This window comes from Phyllostomus discolor, chromosome 1 (genome assembly GCF_004126475.2).
Source record: "Phyllostomus discolor isolate MPI-MPIP mPhyDis1 chromosome 1, mPhyDis1.pri.v3, whole genome shotgun sequence".
Lineage (NCBI taxonomy): Eukaryota > Metazoa > Chordata > Mammalia > Chiroptera > Phyllostomidae > Phyllostomus > Phyllostomus discolor.
In genome coordinates, this window is record NC_040903.2 from 147942245 (window position 1) to 147969670 (window position 27426).

At 45.4% G+C, this 27426-nt stretch overlaps 2 protein-coding genes across 2 annotated transcripts in view; one reads left to right on the top strand and one right to left on the bottom strand.

The window, feature by feature from the left end:
* AVEN (apoptosis and caspase activation inhibitor) overlaps positions 1-4930 on the top strand; it is a 171284-nt gene extending 166354 nt beyond the window's left edge. Inside the window, exons 4-6 of the mRNA XM_028504253.2 lie at positions 485-580; positions 3297-3660; positions 4441-4930. Of these exons, the coding sequence (XP_028360054.1) occupies positions 485-580; positions 3297-3660; positions 4441-4556 (576 nt within the window). The 3' untranslated portion in view covers positions 4557-4930. The remainder of the gene's footprint in view (positions 1-484; positions 581-3296; positions 3661-4440) is intronic.
* An 83-nt stretch (positions 4931-5013) lies between these two features.
* RYR3 (ryanodine receptor 3) overlaps positions 5014-27426 on the bottom strand; it is a 502054-nt gene continuing 479641 nt past the window's right edge. The window contains 14 exon segments of the mRNA XM_036031373.1: positions 5014-5952; positions 6867-6918; positions 9256-9356; positions 9775-9839; positions 11078-11234; positions 12522-12656; positions 15908-16054; positions 16390-16450; positions 16874-17001; positions 17466-17508; positions 21028-21158; positions 24240-24440; positions 25520-25606; positions 26708-26876. Coding sequence (XP_035887266.1) covers positions 5857-5952; positions 6867-6918; positions 9256-9356; positions 9775-9839; positions 11078-11234; positions 12522-12656; positions 15908-16054; positions 16390-16450; positions 16874-17001; positions 17466-17508; positions 21028-21158; positions 24240-24440; positions 25520-25606; positions 26708-26876 — 1573 coding nt within the window. The 3' untranslated portion in view covers positions 5014-5856.

Genomic DNA, 27426 nt, shown 5'->3' on the forward strand with positions numbered 1-27426 from the left:
CCTTATCCCAAAGGTCAGCCATTGAATTTGAGGGAGGCATCCACTTAGATTTTACTGATGCTTATTTTTCTTTCAGTTTGCCGGTAAGTCCAAGAGTGCCCAGTCCCCAGGTTACCATGCATTCTTGATGGTGGGGGCGGTCACTGCCCTGCTGCTCCCACAGTGTGAGCGGTGGCTCAGGAAGGTTGTGGTTGTTTTTGTTTGTTTGTTTGTTTGTTTTAAATATATTTTATTGATTATGCTATTACAGTTGTCCCATTTTGTTTTTGTTTTTTTTTGTCCATCCTAACTCGGAGGTGATACACTGAATCATTATCAAGTGTGATTTCTTTATCTGAGACGCAGCTGAATGTAAATCCAGGGAATATTTTTTTTATAGTTACTTTCATCTTGTGCTCTTTTATTTCTAAAAGGTTCACATCACCATCACCAGAAATATGTATCACATATATATGTATGGTATAGTTATTTTTCTTATTTTTAGAATTCAGCATTTTACGTGGACTGTGAGTCATTGGTTCAAGCCCTTCAAGAACTGCCTCTCTCTGTACGCCTCAACGTTGCTGCTGAATTGGTCCAGGTAAAAACCCCGAGGGCATCTTCCAGTTGGTGTGCATTAGGGCCGGAGGCGAAAAAGAGTGCGAGTTCTCAGACTCAGCTTCTCTTTTCATAAGGCTGAGGGCTTTGGGTCAGGTAGCATTTTGTAAAGTTTTAAGGGAGAATGAATTAATTTTTTTAAAGTTTTTTAAAAAAGAATTGAAACATTTTGAAGAATCAAATGTAATGGAGTTGAATGAAATGTAAAAGTATAAAATCTGGCTGGTATTTTTTCTCAAAATAATTATGCTGGGTAATAATAATACAACGTTTGAGGAGACAGACATGGTTCCTGCCCTTGTGGAGCTTAATCCATTGGGGAAAATGGGTACTAATGAGATTATCACACAACTGTACAAATTGTAACTGCTTCGAAGGAGAAGCACATTGTGCTATGTGAGTACATGATAGTCAACCTGATCTGCTTTGGTGTGATTAGGAATGGATTTTCTGAAGAAGTGACAGACAAGCTGAGATCCAAAGCAGAGGGACATTTGACTTGAAATTTAGAGAAGAGTGACCCAATAGATCTGCATTAACAGCACTGCCAACGAACCAGTGACAAGACCCAGCTGGCTGTAGATGGGGAGTGGGCTGTGGGATGGGGGCGGGTGTTCATGGGTAAAACCGCACTCACAGGAGGAGAGGAGACGAGGGGAAGCAAACAAGGAGGCAATCGCATGGGTCCAGGTGGGCAGGACTGCGGCTGGGACCACCAGCGTGATGACGGTAGAGATGGTACAGAACTGGACTTTTCTAAGAGGCACTTCAAAAGACAGGAAGACTTGGGGAAGAACTGAGATGGAGAGAGAGCAGGCGAGGAGTTGTTCTAGGTTTCCCAGCTGTGCAACTCCGTGGCCGGTGGTGCCGGGAAGGGTGAGGTTTGGACATTATGGGTTTGTGCCTCTGAGATATCAAAGTGAAAATATTAGCCAAACAGATATAGAAATGTATAGTTCAGAATTAGGGGCCAGAAGTAGAAATTTGGGAGATATCCATGTAGGATGGCAACTGAGGGGAAAAGGCCCAAGGACGGTACTATACGAACTTCAAAATTTAATTGTGGCTTGATTGAAAGTTTTAAAGTGAAACCCTGGGCAGTACTAACTTTAAATGGAATCCCAGCAGCTAAAATGGTCAACTTTGTTCTGCAGTTGAATGTGGTGCTGTTTCTATTGCACTTACGAGTCTCTAACTCAGGGCAGCAAGTAGATGTCGGGGCTGGAGGACCGCCAGGGGCAGGGCAGGGCGGGGAAGTACAGAGGACGGTGTTTGGCTCTGATTGGGAGTCGCCCCAAGGCTTCTTTAGGAATGTTGGGGGGTGGCCTTTGGGGTTGTCCCAGTGATTGGGAGGGTGCTACTTTTCCTGCTGGGTGTCCAGGTGTTCGAGGTTCTTACCTCGATCAGTTTGGTGACACACCTCGAGGACTGGTGAACAGAACACATCAAGGAACCACTGACATGAAGGTGAGGGCGGACCCAAGACTCAGGAGGGAAACAGGAAGTATAGTAAGAATTTGAAGGAGAAGGCTGTCTTGGCAGCAGGCCTTAGAGTAAAAATATATAGCAACTGCAGTAACTTTGAAACCCTGGCTAAATTGTTTTAAAACCCCACTCCTGTCCTCTGTGCTATGATGCACAGCAGTTAATCTCAGCTGTGTTTGTACACTGGGACCCCCTGGGGGAGTTAAACAAACTGAACTGATGGTAGACACCTGGACACTGGATGATTCCAGGATTTGAGGTGAAGACCGCATCTTCGCTCACACCCTGACAGCGATGGATGAACATTTAACTTTGTGTGTATAATCATAATGTCGTAAAAGCCCTGAAGAGCTATTAGCAAATTGGATCTGCTAGATGCTTTACTGTACAAACGGGACAATGCAGCCAGTGGTAGTTGAACTTCATTCTGAACCCCTCCACTCACTCTGACGCCATGCTCGCCCAGGCCTCTCTCCGGGGAGCAGCGGCTCTCAGCCCGAGCTCTGCATCAGCATCACCTGGGGAGTTTTTCCCTTTTACTAAATTGTGATGTGGGTACAGAAAAGTGCATGCATAGATAGTCTTTATAACCATGGACTCCAGAAGCTCTCTCCCTCCCACTACTCCGAGTCAATATTTTCCTAAAACCATTATCCTGATTTCTAGTATTAAAGATCAGTTTTGCCTGTTTTTGGCTTTTTAAAAATGCAGTCAAATAGTATGTTTCTTTCACATCTGGCATTTTTTACTCATTATGGAGAGCCTGTCAGTCTTTCCTTCTCTGTGAAAGTGTCCCTTTACATTTTAGTGCTTTTGTACTGTTAACAGGTCTGCTTTGCTATTTGCTTCTCAGTACCTTTTATAGAAGTTTAAATCTCATTACAGAAGTAAGTATACACTCAAGTAGACCTGTGGCACTGTCATTGCTCAGGCCTGACGGAAGACATGACCTTCTGATTTCAGCTCTCAGCACAGAGCTGAGGCGGGGGGAGTGGGAAGTGCAGCCCTGTTATGTTTTAGTGAGGCGTCCCGCCCACACGGACCCCAGATCAGCTGGGAAGGCTGCTGCGCAGGCCCAGACCGGAGACCCTTGGTAAACTTCCTGTCTGAATTACCTCTTATCCATGGACTTTGATGTCTTCCTTAGCTTCTGTTTCTGTGTAAGCAAGTGTGGCAGGATTCACATTTTCAACTCAGTTATGCTTCTCTTTCAGACTGCCCTTCCTTTAGAGCTTCCTCAGGTGAAATCCAAGAGAAATGATGAAGGCAAGGGACTAGGCATGCAGTTCAGAGGGCCGTCGGGGCCTGGAGGAAAGGGGTCTGTGCCTGAGCTGAAATCTGCGGCTGCTGGCTGTCCCGTGCACCTGGGTAAGGACAGCCCAAGTCCAGGCCCTGCAAAGGGTTCCCAGGAACCCGCCTCCCCACTGCCATCAGCAGCAGACCACTTGGAAGAAGAATTAGATCTGCTGCTTAACTTAGATGCACCTGTAAAAGCGGGAGATGACCTCTTACCAGACCAGATACCCCAGGCCCTGGAATCTGAGAAAGATGAGGAGGTGGTGGCCCAGGAGAAAAAAGGTATGGTTTTCATTTCATTCCCTAACCGCCTTCTTGATTCTAGCGTTGTGGTGAGGACAGCCTCACCCGTGTCACATCCGTACATAAGTCCTTTGGTGTCTGACACCGAACTGGCGTTGTCTCCTGACATCTATTTCCGTGCTCACATCTCCGCTTCCCCCGCGTTGACCTTCCTCTCACTCCATATACCGGTTTCCAAAAGCTGCCGCAATGTGCAACCTGGGCTGCGGACTGAACCTGTGCTATAAAAAGGCATCACGGTACTCGCGGCCCTCAGCTGTGCAGCAGCAGGATTTTAATTGACTGTCTGAACAGGCCAGTTAACCAACGCTGCCTATGTCGTGCTTGCTATTTCGATCTTATTTTTTTATGAAAGAAGAGCACTTCCTCATCGTGCATGTTGGGTGAGATGGTGGCCTGTGTGGTGTGGAGAGGCCAATGGCAGCTGCCCCGGCCGTGTACTGCTTTCGAGAGCCTTTAATGACTTCTCAGGATTGCTACAATAGTGAAAAGAAAACTGAGCTGTTGGTCTTTATAAAAAAACTAGTGAACTGTGAAATTCAACTTAAGAATAAATAGAGGAGCATATTTCTACCCTGTTTATTAATTTGTTTAGCTATTATTGTATCTTCTTAGGGAACAAGAATAATAATGGCATGTTTCCCCTTGCTGTAAGAAAAGTAATAATTATGGTTACATCATGGGACAAACCCCAGGGGAGCCTTAACCCTCAGTCTGCGGACTAATGTGAAGTCATTCACATTGCTCTTATTTCCCCAGTTCTAGCGAAACCGTCTGTGATGGAAGAAAAGAACTTGGAATCTGTGCAACCGAGCACATCAAAAAATGTTACCGAGGAAGAACTTGAAGACTGGCTGGACAGCATGATTTCCTAACAAAAGAAGAAAAAGAGACAGAAAAGGAAAAAAGTGCCTGAAGCTGATTTTGGTTGCTCTGTGAGGACGGGCCCAGGCTGTCCATGAAGAACAGCGGCAAACCCAAGCCAGTGCGCTCCGCCCCCACCACCACAGCGAACACCCGCCTCTGTGTTTGACAACACCCGACACGATACATTGAAGAGACTCGTTGCATGTTTCTCTGGCTTAGTAATCTAAGAGACTCATCAAGGGCAGGAGATGTTATAGCGCTTGTTTCCAGCCTTCTTCCTCTCACTGTTTATGTAGTAACATAGCAAGCTCTGCTGCTGCAGGGACTAGAGCAAGCCACAAGGCGTGCATTTGGCCGAAATAAACAAATGCTGTTCTGTGGAGTTTTCTTCCTTTCTGGGCAGGGTTGTAGAATCACTCAGAAGTGGCGCATTACAAGAAGCCAAACCACAGATTGGCATGTAATACTTTATTGCAGTGGGCACTTCATTTTATTTAGAGAGATTCACCTAAACATAGCAGCTCCACTACTTACAAGGGACCATAAAGCATTACGCAATTTAGCGTAAGATTGAGATTTTTCTGAGTTTTCAGTACAGTACTTTTCTTCTAATAACAGCAATTGACAAGCTGTTACTGAAAAAAAAAATATGAATAACCTTCAAGTGCAGTTTCTTAAGACCAGAGATCGGCATAACTATTTAATGGAACTTTCCGTCTGGGACATGAACATAAAAAACTTGCATAGCTATATCTAAAGAGATTTTAAGGCACTTAATCGATATTTCAGTGTCGACAAGTGTTTTTTTTTCCTATTTCTTTAACTGCTTAAAGCTTTTCGAGCTGATTCTGGGTACATTCACTAGCAAGTACCATGGGAGAAATTAGACTGCAGTTAAAATGATTTTTTTGTAGTTCAGACCATGAGTCACTGGTGGATACTGTCATATGACAATCAAATGTTTTAAAGGTCATGTATTACGCGTTCAAGACCTCATGCTCTCGTTCTTTTCTTGGTGATGCCATCCCGACAAACCAGGTACCTTAGACTTGGAGAACTTGAGGGCATTCAACTTGAGTCCTCGGCCGAACACTGTGACAGGCCGTCTCTCACAGAGCATGTCCATTCGGCACAAAGAGCCAATTCAATTCCAAATATCACTCAGATTTTTTAACAAACACTTTTCTTGTGGTAAGGGAGGCATTTAGAAAATGTCACCTTTCAAAAATGTCACGGAAGTGTAAAAGAAGGATTTTAATTTCACTTTAACTTGACAGTCTAGAATTGTGGAGTGTCTTTCATTCAGATTTATCCAAGCTGATCTTCATATTGTTTCCGAAAGCAGTCACCAGCTGGGAAGAAATCCCAACACCTTTCTTGGTACATCTTCCAGACGTAAGATTCCTGAAATAATGGGGTGGGGGGAGAGGTACTGCTTTTTAAACCACAGTAAGCTAAAACTCCGGTTTTGTTCTGTGCATGTCCCTTTAGGAACATTGATGTGGGTTACACGAGGCTCAGCTGGCATACTCTTTCCTGCTCTGTGCCCAGCCCGTGGGGAGCTACAGGTTTCCTCCAAATGACTGAGACCAAGTCACCGATTGTCACTAAAAAATACTTAAAGATTGAGTGATAGGCTGATGCCATGTCATTTGTAATTGGTAGAAAAATGCAAGCTGAGGGAACACTGAGGACTGGCTTACACGCCTGGACAGCTGAAGCCAGATCTGGAGACCAGCTGCCCTCCTCGCTCTCAAAAGTTTGAGCTGTGAAGAATTCCTGCAAATCCAGGAATGTGTGAATATTTGATAACCTGCTTCTTCCTCCTGTGTCCTCTGTCTTTACATTTCTTTTTCATCCTTTGTCACAGAATCCCTTTGACGCGTACCTTCATTCATACTCCCCCCGCCGTGTCATTCACACATAAGGTTCTCCTTCTTACGTTGTCTGTTGCAGCATTTTACTCTGGTTCTCCTGCTCTTTGTGTAGCCACCCACTCAGCTCCTCACTGCTTTTTTTTTCTCCTCTAATGCTCCCCCAACCTCCAGCTACTTTACTCTGAAGCAATAACCACAAGGATTTAGATAATGTAGTGTGTGTTGGGAAGAGTAACCAGGAAGTCTTTGGAGGAGACTGGGGTTGCATCACAAAGGGATGGTGGAGTAATACAGAGAGCAGCGGGAAAGCATGGAGGAGACTGCTGGGATCATCTGTCTCCTCCCACAGCCTGTGCTCAACCGAGTCTTGGGACCAGGGAACCTCTAACACGGGATGGGGTGGGGGTGGGTAATTCTTACTTAGAAACTTTTTTTCCTCACCTGACCCGTGTGCTCTGTTTCGTCTTTGTTAATCAAATACATGAGGAAGAACCTGGAATGAGGGAGAAAGGTATAATAAATGAGTAAAAGGCAATATTAGATACTTCAGTTAGGAAACCTAATTCCATTTATCCGAACCAGACAGGGGCCTCACATATGTTTTTAGTATCGTGCTGCCTACTAGGCCTCTCTGAATTGGAGAACTGTGGCAAAAAGACACAAACCATCATTTTCTAATAATGTGAGGTTAATCTCCAATTAGCCTTTGATGAGGAGAGATCCCTTTTTACCATCTCCAATCCTTGAGCTAAGATCACTTGTGGGGAAACATTTTGCCTACCATTTTGTTTAAAAATATCCCAATTAAATAATAAATAACTCAAACACTGTAATTTTTAGTAGGCCAATTTATCATATAAGAATGTAGAGTTGAAATTATATGTTTGTCTAGAGGATAAGGAATTTCTGGAAGCATTTAAGTTGCTCCAATTCTTCAAGAAGCGCGTTTCGTCTTTATCGTGGGCACTGAGCGGCGCCGTGGTGCTTTCACCTGCCCTGGCTGCCGCGTGTCTGAGGGCTGAGCCTGCGTGTCTGGAACACACAGGGCTCCCGGGAGGCCGAGCTGTCAGCTCTCGTTCCGTGACCTCAGCAGCAGCTTCCAAGGGAACCAGTCTCGTGCCCTTTAGGAAAGGGACTCTGAGGCTTCTGGTAAGAAAAAAGTGGAAATAATACTCTTCTGAGGGTCAGGAGAGCCTGAGCCCCGAAATTTGAGTTCTCTCAGGGTACCCTTCCTTAGGTTTATAGCTTCAGATTGTGCCTCTCAGCACAGCCCATAAATATATTAGTTTCCTTCCTTTCTTTTATCAGACTAAGAAACAAGATGTGGCCAATATCTTACCTTGTTTGAGATCCAGGCATGTAGGACATTATTCCTTCCCCAGCACGTTTATTTGAGAAAGCACCATGTGGGGCACGGGGGGGACATTCAAACTTGAATAAGATGGGTTCTTACCCCAAGCTTGTTGGTAGAGGGGCCCAGAGATAGAAAATGGAGTAATATAATACAGAGGGCTAGGGGAAGACAGGGAGGGTCCCGCACCCCGGGGCATAGCACTGTTTCACCCCTCTCTAGTCACTGGTCCTGACATAAAAGGAGGCCGTGTGCACACCTTTTGTGGAAGGACAGCTGCCCCATCACCTCCAGTAGGAGGCGCACTCCGGCACTGCACATGGACAGTGCTGACTACTCAGATGTGAGGGCGGGTGAGCCCAAGTTATTTTTTAAACACTTATGTTTTTGCCTCAGGACACTACATTTTTGCTACTGCTCTTTGACAGTAACACCTATGCCAGATGCCACGCCTGTTCCATCTTAAAGAAAGATCAGGCGTTTCTAAATACAATGTAGACACAGGGGAAGAGCTAGGCCAGGGGACAGTCTTTTCCTTGCAAATGAGCTTACAGGGTTCGACCTTTTGGCGTCTCTGGGCCACAGTGGAAGAGGAGCTGCCTTGGGCCACATTCATAGCGATCCTGGGCTGTGTGCAGGCCACAGGTTGGACACCCCTAGTTACAGAATCTGAATTTCGGGTAATCCATCTTTTCTCTATATTCTGAAGTTTCACAGGCAGTCGATGGCACATAATAGGCTCTGAATAACTTGTTCTTAAGTGATGCTTTCCCTTAAAAAAGTGAAATATTCTTTCTTTGCCTACTGGGTGTCAGGCCTCAGTGCTGGGACACAGCCGTGTGGAAACACGTCCCCACCCTGCCCCCTGCTCTCACAGAGCCTGTGGATTACTAGGAGAGGACAGACTTGGTGAGGACTGAACGTCACTGAGTCCAGCAACATGCGGTCACTGGCCACCTCGACAGCTGCAAAGGCAAGGAGGTGGTGGGGAGGGAGCCCTGACTGGGGTGGGTGCAAAGGGGGCAGGGTGGAAAAACTGCAGACAGTGAGCGTGGTGCTTTTAAGGTTTGCTGGACTGAGAGAGAGAAGCAGGGCAACAGCTGTAGGTTAAAGTGGGGCCACAGACTGTTGTCTCTGTTTAGGGTTAAAAACATTGTAGCATGGTAGGAAAATTCTAGGAAAGAAGGAAAAATTGCTGGAGGTATGTGACCTTCCAAGGGGGATGGCATCTGACCTTTGCACAAAGAAGGAGCCATTCATCCACAACACAGGTCTGCAAAAACATGGGAGGGATGAGTGTATGGACAAAGACACTCATGCACTGAGGGGGGCTTCTAGAAAGTTCTTTCCTAATTGCCTCTACTTTTCATTGAAGTAGGAGGAAATGGCAGCATCAGCAGAGACTGAACTGAATGACGTAACGGTTGACTTTGCCACACCTTCCCCTGCCCGTTGCCTCCATGGACCAAGAATACTCACAAGTAGTTGGCTAAGTTGTGCTCTTGTAATGTATGTGTTTCAAAGCCATGAGGAGTCGTGTCAAAGTAGTCATTGCCGATCCCACAGATGAAACACTTGGTCTAGAAAAATAACAGGCAGTAAAGGCATTGGTGAGGCATTATGGGCAGTTGGGAAAAGGGTAAGGGTATCCGATTGCATTGGGAGACACTGAAAAATACTTCTCTGAAGTACTCAGGCTCTTAATCATCTACCCCACAGTGCCACATAGTACCTAGCTCCTTGCTAGCTGAGGGTGCCTGCCTGTGCCCACCCATGGGGCACGGGGGAGGGGGCAGCAGCCCGGGAGGGGTACGGAATGGTGCAGAACACAGAGTGGGGCCCTAAATGCCCAGAGCTGTTGGGCACCAAGATGAGGACAGGAGTGGAAAACAAATATTTTGGAAGTTTTTCCCAGGGCTGGCCCTAAGTAATAGCAGAACCTATTGTTTATACATTTCATTTGCTGTGAGATACAAACAGTAGTTAGGAGAACATCACCTCCATATCTTCTCGCACTTGTTCCTGCTGGTCTCTCAGCTCTCCAAAAGCATCAATAATAAGACCTGGATTTTACATGTAAAGACAGAGGAAGTTTTTTAAATAATCTGTTCAGTGGTTTGGGGTAGAGGAATATGGAAGGAATGGTAGAGGCCACTTTGTTTTGTAAAAAAGTAAATCATCCAGCTGACCTATTCAGTAAAAATAAAATCAGGAAAAAGTACTTTATCTTCAGATGCTGCACCCTGGCTAACCATTTCTCATTGTTCCTCTGACTCAGCCCTTCTGCAGTGTGTGCTGCTAACAACTCACTCCTCCTAGAAACATTTTCCTTTTCCCCCAGTCTCTCCCCATTCTGTTTTGCTCAGCCTTTCACTTCCTGTCTTCCTGTTGGCTCCCTCTCTTCTCCCTGCCCCTTGACGCATTGGTGTGTCTCAGGTTCTTCCTCAGTTTGTTTCTCTGGGGAATCTCTTCTAGGCCAGCATCTTTGACTCTCCACCACACCACACCACAATGGCTCTCATTTCTATTGTTTTACCTTATTTTTGTATTTTTCTATTTATTTTACATGTATTTATTATATTATTTCATTCCTGATTTGTTCCTTGAGAGACCTACTACCGTTAATTGCTTAGGAGCCCTCAACACCTGCACGTCTCACAGGCACCATAACTCACCATGACCCAAACTATATTCATCACATTCCTCTAACTAACTCCTGACAAGGTATTGACTAAATATCAGCACCCCTCTCCTGAAAAGAAGAGAAACCCCATCACACGCTCTTAGCTTCTCTGTGCTCCTCCGCCCTGCCCCACCCCACTGCCCAAGAGGAAAATGAGGCAGGCGGGAGTCAGGAGGCTGTGGGCAGGACCACACACAGGGAATCTCTGGGGAACAGGTAACGGTGAGTTCCAAATGGGGAATGGCAGGAAGGGGGTGCTCTGTTCCTTGTACAGGCAAAGCTTGGAGATACTGTGGGTTTGGTTCCAGACCCCTCGGTAGAGCAAGACTCAATAAAGCACGTTGTAATCTTTTGGCTGGTAGAAGGGCTTGACTTCAGTTAGTGAAAAAATGCAACATTTGTAAAGCACCATAAAAATGAGTTAAGCATGCATCAGTGTCTCGAGGGAATCTTTGGCTTTATCTGTAGGCATGGCCTCATATATAGTAGATGCTCGATAAATGTGGAATTAACAAATAAATGCATGCACAGATCTCTACATAAGACAATTAGGCTGCTGTTGTAGGAAGGTACAGAGAACTAGATTAAGCTCTGTTCATACTTAACTAGCAGCCATACCTTGAATGATGGCCAGCAAGATGACAATGACAAAGAAGAAAAAGGTGATGTCAAAGACGATGCGGTACATTTCATAGGGGTCACCAGCAGGGTCTTCAATTTCATCGCCAATGCCTCCGCCAGCTCTCACTCCCACGTACATGTGGAATAGGTAACACTGGACAAGAAAAATAATGTCAGTCCGGGTAGAAGGTGCAGAGTGGTGCTCATTTTCAGCAAGATGGTTGTCAGGTCAGCCGGGCAGTCAGATGGGGTGGGACAGTCCGGAGCCGGGCAGGGTGCTCTTCAGTGACCTCAGCGGCCCTGCCCCTCGCCCTGCCCTTTGTTAGTTTGCTGTCTCCTCAGGGGGAAAGACTGTTGTTACATTCAGCCTTTAACAGTATTGTTTGCTTGCATTCTTAAAAAGTTTTGAACTTTTTGATACATACAAGAGAATTCATTTAAGATGTGCATACGTTAAAAGACCTTTTAGCCCCAACGCATACGGCATAGGCCAGACATTAGTTTTTTGTCATTTAATTATAAGGGGTCAGGCTGGGCTCCCACCTCTGGGAAGAAAGGCCCCTTCTACGTCTCCTGCGTTTGCCTTACACTTGGTAGGGCAGGGATTCCTGTAGCACCTTAACAAATAGACTTGCTCTCCTGTGCCACACGTGTGGCCCAGTGCAGGGACCTGGGCACTGGCTCATCGGGCAGGGCACCCTGCAGCTCTCCTCCTGCCTGGATGGGTTAGGCCTTACACTTGGGAAGTCAGACACCAGGGCGGTGTGGAGATGGGTGCCGGCCACACCGGTGCTCTGGCAACTGTAGTGTTGCTGTCATGTGAGGGTGCTGCCCCAAGCAAGCATAGGAACGTTTTTAGGCAAGGAGTCTTGCCCATTTTCTAGAGGAATAATCCCAGGCTGGGGCCGTTCACTGTCTCCCACCCTTGCCTCACATTCTCCTGGCATCTGGTCACCGTGAACTTGTAGAGATGCCATTGCTGTTATGCTCGCTCACCCTGAGCTGTGCCTGTCCTTCCCACAGGGGGCACCCCTGCTGGGGAGGCCCCTGACCTGATCCTACTGCTGTCTCATCTGTCAGCCTACTGACTTGCTGAAATAAACTGAGCACCAGGTCCATGGGACTTTGCTCCAGCTCAGAGGCAAAGAACCAAAAGCTTGCCTTGCATGCATTTAGGTACAGGTCCATTCACACTTAGACATAAGTAGTCACATCTTTGCCACAAACAACTACAGATAAATAATGACCAATTACATGCTCTGTGGGGTGCTTGTATTTCTACCTAACCTTTGGTAAGTGCTCATGAAACCCACTTCCATCACTACTGTCTGTCCAGGATACTTTCCTCTTTGGATGGGGCATCTATGTTCTCCTCTGCAACGCCACTGCTCTTCATTCCCAACAAGGACGGGTGACCAGGTGGCCCTGAGTAGGCTCTCACCGTCATCATGTCATCACACTTCATGTCGGGCTCGTCATCATCCTCACTCTTGTTGTAGAACTTGCGGAAGAAGTTGAATGCCACCACGGTGTAGAGATAAACTACCACGGCCAGGAGACCCACAGTCAAAACCAGCTGGGAGGGGAGAGAAAGAAAAGGAGGTGGGTCTTGTGCACCTTGAAATGTACACGGGCAACTCCAAGGACACAGGAAAGGGGAGCCTGAGCCGGGGAGAAAGGGGAAAGAAGATCGTGTAGCAATAGGCTATTGGGTGAAAATAGTAATGTTGGGGTGCTACGGACTAAATTGTGCCCCCACTCATGTTAAAGCCTTGACTTCCAGTACCTCAGGATGTGACTTTGGAGACAGGGCCTTTAAAGAGGTAATTCCACTGAAACAAGACTGTTAGAGGAGGCCCTACTCCAGCATAACTGGTGTTCGTGTAAGAAGAGAGTGGGGCACAGTGAGAGTGAGAGAGAGAAGACGGCTGCATAGAGGGGCGATCGAGTGGGAAGGGAGCGAGAGGGCAGCCAGGTGGGAGGCACAGAGGGAGGCCTCAGAGGAGGCCACACCCACCTATACCTTGATCTTGGACTTCCAGCCTCCAGAGCTGAGAGGAAATGTCTTGTTTAAGCCACTCGGAGCAGGCTAGTACCTGGGGTATGGAATTGGCCCTGTGCAAACTTCAAAGGGAGTTCAGGATGGGGTGGTGAAGGCGCCATTGTTTTCACACAGAGAGCAGTGACCTGCAGTGTTGCAATGCAGCTTCTCCTCTAACGCTGCTTCTAAAGGAATTAAAAGGTCTTTGGACTGGTAGGGGTCCCTACAAGACACTATTTTATAAGTAACCATGAATGGGATAATTGTCATAGCCTTGAAGTTACTATAAGTTCTTTATGATGGTTGAGTAAAGTGACATTTTTTATAACCAAGATATCTGCCTGGGACCTCTGCAGGGGTCATAGGCCATGCTCATTTCCCGGCTTCAGGGGCTACTACACACGAGGAGCACACAGGACCTGCCCATCTGGCCTATTCAAGGGACTAGGTGCTGAGCAGAAACTGACGATCAGTTACAAAATTTCTAACATAAGTAGCAGAAGAGACATATTCAGCAACTTCTTAGACAGTGAATACTAACTTAACCTCAGATGGCAGACCTCACAGAACCAGCTGGTTTTAGAAAAGCAGAAAGAACCTGAGCTTTGCACCAAGGAAGAAAGAAGCTAGTTCTGCCACTTAGCAGCTGTGTAGTCCCGGGTGAGGCACTTAGCCTCTCTGGGCTTCAATTCTCTTACCTGTCAAGCGAGCATAACATCTGCCTTACAAAGGAGTTGTGGCCAGTCACAGTACCTGGCACAAGGCACAAGCTGGGCACACTTCTTATTTTTAAATAATCTTGCCAGAGTTTATTCAGCAAGGCCATATAAAAAATTCATTGTTGAAACTTTCCATTTAAGTTACAATCTTAATGCTGTCAAGCCAAATCAATAAAAACTAAAGTTTCAATATCTGAGTAAAGGGGAAGAAAATAATTCTAAAAGGACATACAGAACTGGCATTCCACAGGCCACACTGGGAAACGTGGTCTTTATGGGGTAAACTTCCCAAGATACGCATGTAAAAATACACAATGCCCTTCCTCCCAGGAGAAGGAAGCATTTAACACTCTAAGCCAACATCTGTATCACAGGTTCTGTGGCCACCTCCCCAAACTGCAGCTTCTTGGATGAGGGAGCAACTTTCTCTATCTTTCCTCAATTCTTTTGACCACCAACCCAAACAAAAAGCAGGACTGTTGTTACTACTGGAAGCCCAGAAGACATCCCTAATGATCTCAGACACCCTAATAATATCTGATGGTCTAGCAACTTTCATTTTAGAACAAAAGTCAACTTGATTTTTTTCAGGTTGGAATCTTTATGTATTTTTTAAGGTGTATAAATACCTGATGACTTAATATATGTATGCATTGTAAAATGATGACTGAAATCAAGTTAACTAACATGATATCCATCACCTCCTACAGTTATCATTCTGAGGCTTGAGAGTGCAGTGAGAACACTTAAGGTCCATTCTCAGAAAATCTCCAGTCTGTGATACAGCAGTGTGAACTATAATCACCATGCTTTCTTTCAGGTCCCTGGAGCTTATTCCTCTTATAATGGAAGTTCATGTCCTTTGACCAATGTCCCCTCATTTCCCAGGCCCCCAGCCTCTGGCAACCACTGTTCTACTCTTTGGTTCTGTGAACTCACCTTTTTTCAGATTCCACGTGTAAGTGAGATCATACCGTATTTGTCTTTGTGTGCCTGGCTTATTTCACTTAGCACAATGCCTCCAAGGTCCATCCATGTTGCTATAAGTGTCAGTATTTCCTTTTTTATGGCTGAATAATATTTCTTTGTATGTGTATATATACCACATTTTCTTTATATGTTCTTCCACTGATGGACACTTAGGTTGTTTCCATATCTTGCCTCTTGTGAATAATGCAGCAGTGAACATGAGAATGTAGCTCTCTCCTCAGGATTGTGATTTCATTTCCTTGGATAGACACCCAGAAGTGGGATTGCTGGGTCATATGGCAGTTCTACAGCTAATCTTGTGAGGAACCTCCATACTGTTTTCTACAATGGCTGTATTGAGCTGGGCACATATTAACTTCCTTTTTTTCTCCTTCTCATACAAAGGTTTAGTAATATGAGGGGGCATGTCTCATTCATGGATCACACTTAATGCAGAAGGAAATGTTAAAGGGTTTGAATTTGTTGACAGAAGGAGCCATTAGAGGATTTTAATTGAAGGATTCATCCTGACAACACTGCAGAAGACAGACTGGATATGGCAATGGCTATATAGATGTGTAACTATATCTTTTACTACCAACTTTCAGCACTCTCTCTATAAACACATACATATATATCTATATGTATGTATACACATATATTTACAGCTATTTTTATGTGTAAGTATATATCCATGTCTAAATCATTGGTTCTTAGTTGGAAGCTTATATTGGAAGAACCTTGGGAGTTTTCTAATTACACAGGACCACGTGCCGACCCCCAGTGAGTATATCAGATCCACAGAGGAAGAGGAAGATCCACAAAAGGCCCCCAAAGTGATGTGTGAATCACCTTCTTCCCTCTCCCCTGCTTGACCTAAATGTTAGGGGTCTCTGAATCAAGACCTTATGCCTCTTGAATGATGGCTACAATTTTATTTTTAAATAAAAACAATCCCCATTCAAGTGTTTCACCAAGAAAGTTGTGTTATATACTATGATGTACCTTCCTGCCATACACTGGTTGTACTACCTGTTTTGGTCATTTTATTTTCCATATCTAGGCCCATTCAGTTCTGTATTAGTATAAACCCACTACCTGTTTGCCGTTATGAGTCACAGATGATAGAATAGTCCTCAGGGTCTTGAAGCCCATGGCGATATCCAGCAGGTGAGCGGCGAAGAAGAAGTTGTTGTAGTGGCCCAGGACCGACATGGTCGTATACCAGGCAAGGTAGAGAAAGGACTGCGGAAATGGGAGAGATTTGGCAGCTTTTCAGGCATTCCTGCCTCCTGATGTGCTGATTGAGCTAATTTTTCTCATCTTTGGGGACAGAGTGAGGACAGAGGGTTTTTAGATGTCGAGGTGCTGTGAACTGGCCTAAGAACTGCCAAGTGAAACCCCATCTGTCTTACACTCTTGCACGAGAGAGACGTGGCCCCAGCCCGTCTGAGGCTCTCTGTCTTTGAAGCGACCCCAGAATCTTTTTGGGCAAGCTCCCTCACTTTTTTCCTCGTGGCGCCTAATGACATCCCTGAACCCAGGGAACTGAATCTCGTTTTTCCAGGTGCCACACTTACATTGTCAGTGAAAACAACTCCCAGCTTCCAGATGTGGTACTTCATGTCGATGGAGCTTAGCCTAAGGGGGCCAAAGAATTTAAAAACACGTAAATGTCAGGCGTGAGTTAAGTGTTTCATAAGGCGGGGGTGGGTTAGGGTTAGGGTATAAGATTGTTTTTCTCTCTCTCAGGTTTAATAATCTAAATATGGCTCTGAGCTTTATCAAGTCGTATGAGTGCCCCTTGAGACTAACCCAACCTGGAATTTTAATTAGTCTTCCTCTTTCAGCTCTACCAGGCATAAAAGCCTGATAGGTCCTTAAGTTGTTTAAAGCACTGCTCTCCCAATATGTTAGAATCTAGAGGAAACACGTAAGCCGGACCAGAGCCTGAGAGAACAAAGATCTGATTGAGAATTTTTCCCTTTAGCACCTTGAAAAGGGCTGAAAAATCAAAGGATCTACTTTAGCCAGACTTTGGGTTTTAACTCCTAAGCTCTGTACCATGACACCAGAGAGGCCGCCTCTGCTTTGGTCTTTTCTACCGGGCTAAAGTCAAGGGCATTTTTGTCCAAACCCAGAAGTTCAGCAATGCGTTCTGCTCCGTAGAGGTCACCATACTTGTTTATCACCTAAAGCAAAGGGACGACAGGGTGAGGCCGGGCCACACAAGAGCGTCAGTGTTCCCTCCAGCCCACCGTCTGCAGAGGACTGCCCTACGCTGGGCTCATCAAGGGGGTGATAAAGACAGGATTCAAAATGCAACAGGAAAATAAAGGGAAATAGCCCCCAAAGAAAACAGAAATGATAAAGGCAATTAAATGAAAATTGGGTTTCAGGCTGCCATTTTCTTGGAGGGGAGCAAGAACCTAGTACGCAGAAAACAATGACTGTGTTGAGCTGTTTAAGGGAGATGAATATAGGATTGAAGCCAAAAACCGGCATATGTTCATTTGCACCCCATCTGTGACTTACTCTTCTCGGGAAACTGTCATAAAAAGTAACACCGAATTTATTCATGTTTGTATGCAGAGCGCTCAAAACCTATGGCATGTCTTTGGTAGTCATGGAACTCACCCCCACTGACAAGGCCTACCTTTCTCTTCACAAACTTGTCCCAGTAGTTATTAGGAAAAGATCTGAAAAAAGAAAACAAAAAAGGTGGGTTCTTAACATCAAGGCAAAGCACATCAAGAAACTTCGCAGTTTGAGTGTCTGGATCTGTGATCCCTGTGGGTTTTGTCCGGCTCATTGAAGCATTCCAGACGTGATTGAAGTTCACAGTCACCACAGGGCTGATTTACAGTTTCACTACTTTGCACTGACTTCTGAAACACTCGGAAAACCACTCTGCATTTTCTATTTAAAATAATGGCTAAGAGCCAGTACTTGTGATGATAGGATTAGACAGAAGCAGAAAAGTGTTTAGTGATCCCAGTATAAAGTAGAAGCAGAGCCCTGGAGGGAACGCATGCATTTAACCGGCATTCATTGAGTACCTGCTTTATGTTAGTAGCTGGGGTAGGAGACTCGGGTTCCATGGGATAACGTGTAGACAAAGTCCCCAACTACACAAGGTTTCCAGTCTGGGAACCACCTTTAGTTAATTTCTATAGAGTTTTGCTAACCGGAGTGCTCTTCCACTCTCTTCTCCATTCCCTGTAACTCCTGGGGGGTCTGCTTTCTTCAGGGAATTAGATCTCTTTCTTCTTCGGAGGTGGTTTCCCAAAACATCCTATCCCTAACCCCACAGAGCGCTCTCCTTTCTTCTGCCTGGTAGCTTCCACTAGCTCCACTGCAAAGAGCTTTCTATTGTTAAAGTCAAGAAAGAACTGCCACTCTCAGGTATGTTGGCAAAACCATTCAAAATACTTTGTTCCCCTAGTCTACAGAATGATTAGCCCTTCCTGGGAGGGTTTCCTGTGAGGCTAGATCACAGCCGAGGAACTGCTGGCCCTTGGCAAGTGCTTTTTACGCTTCTGTTTTCTTTCATTTGAGTCATTCTTGTTGGAACTGGAACACAGTCTCCTGTTCTGGAAACTGCCCCAGTTGGTGTGAGCAGTGGGGGCCTCCCTCTGTGCACGGACTTCTCAGAAGAACAACCCTGAGCAAATGCCACCTCTCCCCAACTGGGTGGCCATTTTTAAAAGCACTTAAAAAATAGTTAAAGCAGTTTGTCTTAAATTGCCAAATGCCACTTAAAAGCAAGAACAAATGCTGGGTTTATAGAGTAAACAGCCAATGGGGAGGGCCACAATTATGGTGACTTTCTTCTTTGTGCATTTTTCTGTGACTTGATTTTTTTTAACGTATTGCATTTAGAGTCTAAAATAAACAAAACAAAGGAAAATCAAGCGAGGCTTCCTCTGTTCACACTGGTATCTCCTTTCTCTCTTAAGTCCTTTATAAAAATAGTGCATAACATACAACCCAGCCTTGGTCATATTTTGTTGTGAGTAGAAAATTCCAGAAGTGGTGAAGGGCCACTGACTGAAGGCTCTGGATGAGACCCTTTTGAATGTGATCTTACTTTGGTCGGAGTATTTTTGTCCACTGGTTAGGTAAATAAGCTCCTTGAAGGAAGAAAACGTATTTTTACTAGGTAATATTCTTTAAAGTGTGGGATAGACAAAAGAAACTTCAGAAAAGAAGTGAATAAATAAAAAACATCTATCCATGAATGGTCAAGAAAAATAATATACGATGCTCATGCTCTTTAGAAATCAGACGTTCACAGCGACCTGCCGCTGCTGCCCTCCAGGGCCGCAGAACCGTCTGACAGTAACCAGTGCTGGCGAGGAGGCAGGGGGTGGGGTGGGCAGGCACTCTTGCACGGTGCTGGTCAAAGGTAAACTGGACAGGCATCTGCATGTCCTACTATTCAGCAATTTTTTCTCCTGGGTCCCTACTCTAGAGAAACTCTTTTACTTGTGCAAGAGTTACAGAAATGTTCATTGTGGCACTGTTTGTAATGGCCAGAGATTGCAAACATTGGAAGTACCCACTGTCAGGAAAATAGATAAATAGATAATAATATATTCCTACATGTGTTTCTAAAATGCTTTAAAACAGCTCAGTTTTGAAAATGACAAAATGATGGCCACACACATCATCTTAGACACGGCACGGAACACGTGATTCAAAAGATGGTACCACACAGAGGGTGTAACTCTGTGTACATACAGTCTGCAAGTAGTCAAACTTTAACAGCATCTAGGGACACGCATCGAAGTAGCGGAACTAAGACTCGAACACAAGCACCACCAATGTCAGGAGAGTAGTTAGCAGGGTTTGGGGAGACAGGGCAAGTAGGATCATAACATCTGGGACTTTGAAGCTCTCTGCAGTGCTCCATTTTTAGCCTTTGTAGTTCAATTTATTATTATGCTTCAAAATATGCATACACATTCTCTATCCTCTACATGCATATTTAACAAGACAAAAATAATATTAAAAAATAAAGCTCTCCATGATATATAGTTAACTGAAAAAAACAGGTTACGAAGTACTATGTGTGCTATGAGGCCATTGTTGTGAAAAAATTAAGGGTCCATTTATCAAAAATTTCCTAAACATCTACTTATTTATGTATTTCCTACTTAAGACTTACGGACACGTAAGCCACTTCAAATAAAAAGTTTTAGCAGATATCCTTGTTGGGACATTTTAGTGTTCTTGTCTCACTGCCTCCTCAAGATAAATTTCTCGAACCTGAACTGCCTTTTTCCTGGTACTTTCAGGCCATGTCATCTTGTGCCACAGACACAAGCATTCCTGATAATTGCAGAAAGCTTGCCAGAGAATTACCACATTTTCTGGACTATAGGACGCAGCCTCCCTCCCCTGCCCCCATTTGGGAGGAATAATGGTTGTTAATGCTGCTGCTGAGTTCTGTTTACATTTACATTGGTGAAATATTATATTATTTATGTTATTAAATATTTTACCACATTGTTTGTTTCAAAAATTTTTTTCTATTTTCTACCTCTAAAACCTGGGTATGTCTTATAGTCCAAAAAATACAGTGAATTATTCAACGGCGTCCAACATTTCTGTTCTGTAATGACAAAGGGCAGGAAACAAAGCTGGATCCCTCTTCCTTATTAGAAAAGGATGGCAGGAACAGCCTTTTGACTTGCATGCTCACTCCCCGGCCCAGCCCCCTGCCAAGAGTAGAGTTCCCTTTCCAGAGACTGTTGAGAAGGCTCAGTCGTGGCTTTGCAGAGCTGCCTCTCTCGGGTTGTCTGGCCCTCTGTGGGTGAGGAGCAATTTCCTTCTTCTGGGGGTCGGGGTTGCTGTTTCCACATGTGCATATTTTAACTGTCACAGCTGAGTGTTTCAGCATCATCACCTTAGTTTACCCATCTGGCCCTATTTCTTTACTTCTCTTTCAGAACATTATCTTACAACTCTCACTGTCACAACTGTGAATGCGCTGGCACTAGAGCATTACCTTCGCTAACGATGATGGCCATTTTGTCAACAGTCAGGGAGAGGGGATGACTAACACGGATGCCTACCATGAGTGGGCACTAGGCCGGGCATTACTATTCCCAGACTGCAGGAGGTGGTATTCTCATCCCTCTGTCACTGAAGAGGAAACTAAGGCTTAGAGGGCTTGGTTACCCTGGTGGGGAGGGTGTGGGGGGGATACTTACGGTGTGTTGATTACCAAGCGGTCCCATTGCCCTTTGATGTCATCTTCAGATGGCTGTTCGGTAATATACAGGCCATCAAACTCCAGCTTCCTGGCAATTTCTTTTTCTCGCTTGAATACCACCAAAGGGACCTAGGAATGGGAAGACACTGGGTACTCAGAGAAGGCTTTCCAATTACAGCACTCTCTCCAAACAGGCCTTCCACCTTCAGGGCAGCAGTCTTTCAGTGGAATTCTTAGGTGGCTTAATTGTGCATCCAGAGTCAAATCTCTTATCACTCCTTTGGCTAATACACCTTCCTTTCCAAAAGCAGATCTAACTTAGGCCATCGTTTAAAGTTTGGGTTAAACAGCTGATATTAATGCAAACTGGACTCCTCAGCTCATCCTATGTATAGATGAGTCCCTGGGTTGAATGAGTTAGGTCTCCTAAGACTCCTAAGAACTAAGAAAGGATGATAAATCATTCTAGAGTTGACTGGCCAGCCACAGGAATACCATGAAATGTTCCAACCCCTTCAGTGGCTAGAGTCACAGTCACCTCATGGCTTTGCTTAATGAAACACAGTTTGATAGAGAGAATGAGAGGACGCACTGGGCTCTGCACATAGTCTTTCTGTATTGAGGTTTTCTTCCTGAGATTCTTTCTCTGAAGAGTTCCTGTGAGGTAAGAGCATGCTTATTTGTTCTCAATTATCATCCCCACTCTCTTGTAGTTCTAAGTCTGATTTTAGACTAGACATGGTGGCATGGCTACAAAGACCTACCACTAGTCCTGTCTGATTTGCTCATTTGGTTAGAGCATCATCCTGATACGCCAAGGCTGCAGGTTCGATCCCTGGTTAGGGCACATACAAGATTCAACCAACGAATGCATCAATAAGTGGAGCAACAAAATCATTGTTTCTCTCTCTCTTCCCCTCCCTTTTTCTCCCTGCCTCTCTCTCTCTGGAAATCAATTTAAAAAAGGAAAAACCTACCACCAAAGAAGTATACACAGAAGAACGGGATATAATCCACTCACCCCAACCATCACCAGATGCACGCATACTTCAAATATGGGACAGAGTTTGTGAGGTCAGAGGGCACTGCTGAAATTCCAGAGGAAGTCAGAATAGCTAGAAACACACAATTCAGACAGAACCAAGGTTTCTCATTCAGCTGGGAAACCACTGGTTACTTAGCAACATCCTTAAGACCTTGGTTTCCAAAGAGTGTTTTCCAATAATTCTTCCTCAAAGCTAATGATATTCATATACCTCATACTGCCCCTTTATTTCCAAGACAAAAAGAAAAAATTTAGATCATGATTTGTAAAGAGTTACTTCTTGCTCTTTTTTCTTTAAAACAATAAAATGACACTGAGGAAATCAAAGACTAATGATAAGAAGACAGCAAAGGCTAATAATAGGCATTGTGAGGAATCCACGATGGCTGTCAGTTAATGGATGATGTGGGAGGGGAAACAAAGATAAAGATAAAGCTACGCTGACTAATTTCTGCTGTATTTTGAAATGACTCTGAATAACAATGATAATGTCAAGTTTGAGAGCCGTGCTGATCTCTGGGATTCAAAGCATTCCCCTCAGTCTTCTCAGAGTACGTGCAGCCCTGTGAGCAGGACTCACTCTCAGTCCCGAGGCAGCGCTCCTCTCGTTTTCTCTGGGTCAGCAGTATGTCTGCGTCCCCTCCCACAAGAGGAGCTCGAGGACGGGGACCTGCAGAGTGGGAGCTAACACCCTGGAGTTACTGTGTCTGACATTCTGAGTACTTCTACACATGTTAATTCACTTATTCCTCCCAGCAACTGTTAGGAGTTGGTGGTAGTATTATAATACTCATTTTTACAGATGAGGAAACAGAGGAATGGTGAGGTTAAGTGGCAGAGCTCTGAGTCCAAGCCAGGCAGCCCAGCTCCAGAATCCGTGTTTTTATTGTTACAGTGGGGTCCTCAGTGTGGTTTAGGGTACAAGGTCTCTCGCCAACATGGCAACTGAACTTTCTACATGATACCATAGGTCACCAGGAAAGCGAGGGCCACAAGGATAGGGATCTATTTCCTGGATTCTTCCCTGGGAGGAGATGGCTTGGTAAAGAGCCAAGGAGGCTTCCTACTGAAGAGAAGCAAAAATGTAATGAGAGAAAATGTGGTGCTGTGGAAAAGGACTTAGAACACCGAAAACAGAGGGACTGAAGACTGCCGTGCGTGTAGCAGTGTCTGAAGACAGCCCCAGTGAGCCTGGCCTCCAGTATTCATGTCTCTGTGCAGCCCTGCTCGTCCCCATTGACAATGAATCTGGGCCACCCCGGGCCTTGCTTTCACCGACAGGCTGCACTAAGAGCGACACTGAGGCAGTTCCGGGTCTGGCTTCAGGAGAGCTAGCCACTCTCACTTTTGTGCTCTTTTTGGAAACTCCAAGGCACCATCTACAAAAGTGTAGCTACCTGGCTACAGAGAGAACGTGGAGAGGCCACATGGATAGGGCAATGTGCTGAGACTACATAGAGCTGCCCAGCTGCCCAGCAGAGCCCAGCCTGCCAGCTGGTACCCCTGCACTGTGCCAGGCATGAGCGCATGCCACCGTGGACAGTCCGGCCCTGCCGAGCACCCAGATGATTGCTGATGCGGCCACCTCTCACATGGAGCAGGTGGACGGCTCCTGTGTGCCCAGCCAGTCCGCAGACTCAGAGAGATACAATGTGTCACTTTAAGCCACTAAGTTTTGGGGTGATTTGTTATACAGCAATAAACAGTAACTGAAACTAACTTATCAATAAGTTTTCTTCTGATATGGCAAATAGTTAAAACCCAGTAATTTTTGAAAAGTCAAAAGCATTTTTACAAAAACTCCAACATGAAAGATCGCAAGACACTCTCATCACCAGCTCCACGTGTGACTTAGGCTGCTGATTCTAATTGTATGAAATTCAACAAATGGTGCCTGAAATGGGACTCACAGTGCAAGGCTTCTCCAACTAGCCTGCAGACACTGAACCCTGGGGATCACGTTACATTGAGGATTCTGATTTAAAGAGCCTGGGGCAGGGCTGCAGACAGCATGGGTCTACCCAGCTCCTCGGTGATACCCTGGCTGCTGCCCCACGAACTTCGGCCTGTTAGAGAGGTCTGGGAGAGCGAAGGGCCAGCTGGGCTCAGAAGGGACGCTTCCTCCCCAAGGAGTCAGGTTGGATTCGGCAGGGACGGCAGCTCACCTTCAGGCAGTAGTAGCCCACCACACAGACCAGAGAGATGACCGTGTGGGCGATGGCCAGGGCCCGCAACGTCGGGGCCATGTACCCGGTGCTCTCCTGCAGGACGAAGAACACCATCGCTTCCTCCTCTTCCTCGTCATTAAAGGAATGCCACAGGTTCGCCACGTCCTCCGCCTCCTCCTCCAGGGGTTCTTCCGTGACCTGGCCCATGACACATACACTCTTAGAAACATCAGAAAGAGCCTCTGCCATGAGGTGAGCAACACTTTAAAGAGACAAAATGTTTGAGGAAAAGCAAAAATATTTAAAAAATTAGGGAAGCTTTACTCTATGTGCTATAATCTTTGTGCCTCAGGAGTATTCAGGAAGCATGTGTCGTGGCCTGGGAGGAGGTGAAGACACCCACAGGCGTGCACACGTGGCATTTTCCATTCTTCCTTGGATGCCACTGACACTCATTCATCGCTTCGACTGCTGTTCTCACACAGATGCCCCCCAAATCTACGCCTCCGTGGCTGTGTCCTGCAGCTCCAACCGCCTGTGGCCACCTCCACCTGGAAGTGGTCTGTGGTCACTTCCACCTCGATAGGTATGAAACCAAGTTTTGCCACACTGCTCTGTAAACTTCCATTTTTCTTCTATAGGCAAGAGAGAGCCATCTCTCTTCACAGAGTGGAAGGTGGAGGTGAGCAAAGCATGTTTTATAAAAATGAGATCAGTGGTTTTAAACAGGAAGGGAGAGAGTCAAGGTGAAATAGCCAGTTGAAGACTATGTCAAAAATCCAGGACCTATCATTCATTCATTCATTCATTCCATAAACATTTATTATGTGCCTACTGTGTATAAGACCCACTTACCAGTGTTCAAACCCTTCATATCTCTTTTTCCATAGCCAGCAACTCCTGTTAGGTCTTCCTTCTACTATGGGTTCTAACATATGGGCCAATTATAATGGCTCTTGCTTACCTTCTTCCTCAAGGGAAGAACTGTATTACTCATTTTGAAATGTCTCAAAGTTCCTAATGTAGCATCAAGGACATAGTAGATGCCCAACAAATATTTAAAGAACTTTAATGAATAGAATAACCCTGAACTACTGAAAGTGTCCGAACTGCCTTCCCTTGCAAGCAGTCTGTCCATTCTTCCCATTGCTAAAAATAGTATCCTTTTTAGGAGCCAGTGTCTTAGAGATTTCACTAGATATTAGAATATTAGCTCTAATTTCTATTATTTTTAAAACAAATGAAGTGTAGCAAATAACCTTTGAATGACGTATCACCTTGTAAAAGAGCAGGATGAAGTTGATAGCGAAGGCTACAAACAGAGCAAGGAACCTCAGGTTGTAGAAATTCCTGGCCAGGTAATGCTGAAAAGAAAAGGACAGGCAGAAGTCACAGAGCTCAGTGTGGGGAAGAGAACTCCCTTCTCTTGCACAGATCTCTTCTGGACAGAAGTTTGTGCAGGACTAGTCTTGCTCTTTGGTAGCCAGTCTTTGAGGACAGTCCTGACCTTCTCAGGGCTCATTTGGGGGAGAAACCAGAAATGGTGATTTAAAAAAATTTCTTTGAATGATATTCAAAGGAACTCTGCCCCAGCTTATCCCTCAGGGAACCAAATGCCACACTACCTGCAGACTCGTGGTGCTGTGGAGGTGTGTGCGTATGTGTGTGTGTGTGCATGCATTGAGCACTTCGTGCAGAAAGCAGTCTATTTGGACATTATGCGTGATCTAAGCTCACAAAAAGCCTCCTCCGCAGCTCTCACTCTGCATGCAGCCAGACTGTGGCCCCAAGACCTTGGCCCTTTGTAAGTCCCAGAGGGGAGGGCCTCTGCCTCTCCCCTCTCAGGGGGCACCATTCCTATTCTCACTGCCGTCTTCCTGGGAGAATCAGCACTGGAGGACTAGACTGGCAGCTGCATGGGGAAAGCTCTGTTTCTCTGCGGAGGGGGCTCTCACTGAGGGTGCTGGGGAAGGTGTTGTCCTGGCCATCAGCAACTATACCTCAGTGGGCAATGTGTCTGAGAAAGAATGTCACAAGCTGTGCTGAGGGCTGATTGTGTGTGAAATAACAGCTTTGAGGACAAGTGTGAGAACCTAACCTAACACAGGAGTATTCTTTTTGCATCCCAAATCACCCAATGACCTCTGAACTTTGGACCCCACATAACAGACACATGTAGGGCCAGCTAGGAAGAGGGACTCCCTCTCTCCAAGAGAGCACAGGTCAAAGAGAGTGCCCACTGCTGGGCAGGGCAGCTGGAGCACTTGGCTTTTCCAGGCTATCCTCTTTTTCTCTTCCTCCAGCACAAAGGGAACAGGCAGATAAATGAGAAGAGGAAAAGAAGAGGAATGAGAATGTGAGGAAGCATAACTAACCAAACAGTGAATTGAAAGCCATGGTCATTTCTCTGAGGTCTGCCTGGGCAGCTCCTGCACCAGAAGTGAGGCCAGGGCGGGAGAACTTACCAGCAACTTGGTCTGATAGATTTCCAGCCCTTTAAAGAAATTAGCCATGAAGGCTTCAGGCTTCTCGACTTTCTGGCCATGCCGTCGCTTCTTCTTTTTTGTGGCTTCTGCCCATAGGGCTTTGGCTTGCTCTTCTCTGGCCGGATCCTCCTTCTCCCCATCTTCCATGCTGCCGGGACAAGAAACCCACTCAGCCCAGAGCACAGAGGGAGGCCCGGCCTGGACAGGGAGACTGACTTAAAGAGAAATCTTGTAATTATTCCTTGTGGGCAGGAACCTCAGGGCATTATCACACCACAGTGCCTGGACGTCAGCTTTGCCCTTAATGAGCAGTGTTCCCTTTAAGGAGCTGTGGTCATAGGTGTACAATAGCTGTAAATATAAATTTGTAGTCTCTTTCCAAAATTTGGCCTAAGAACTCTTTCCCTTCAGAAAAGTCCTTTATTTTTTAAGACTTCATTTGAATTAGCAATAGTATCTATTCTCCAAGTCTGAGGTAGGAATTAAATGAGATATTGTGTAAAAGGCCTTAGCAAAGGGCCTGGGATGGAAGAGGTTTTGACTACATGAGATATCATCATCATTATATGAAGTTATGAGATGTGGGTGTTTGCTGATTTGTTTGGCCATGTGGACTAGCAGTCAGGTTCCCACACAACACGCATACAGGAGAGGCTATTAAGAGGAATTCCCATCAAAGAGATTATTTTTTAAAGATT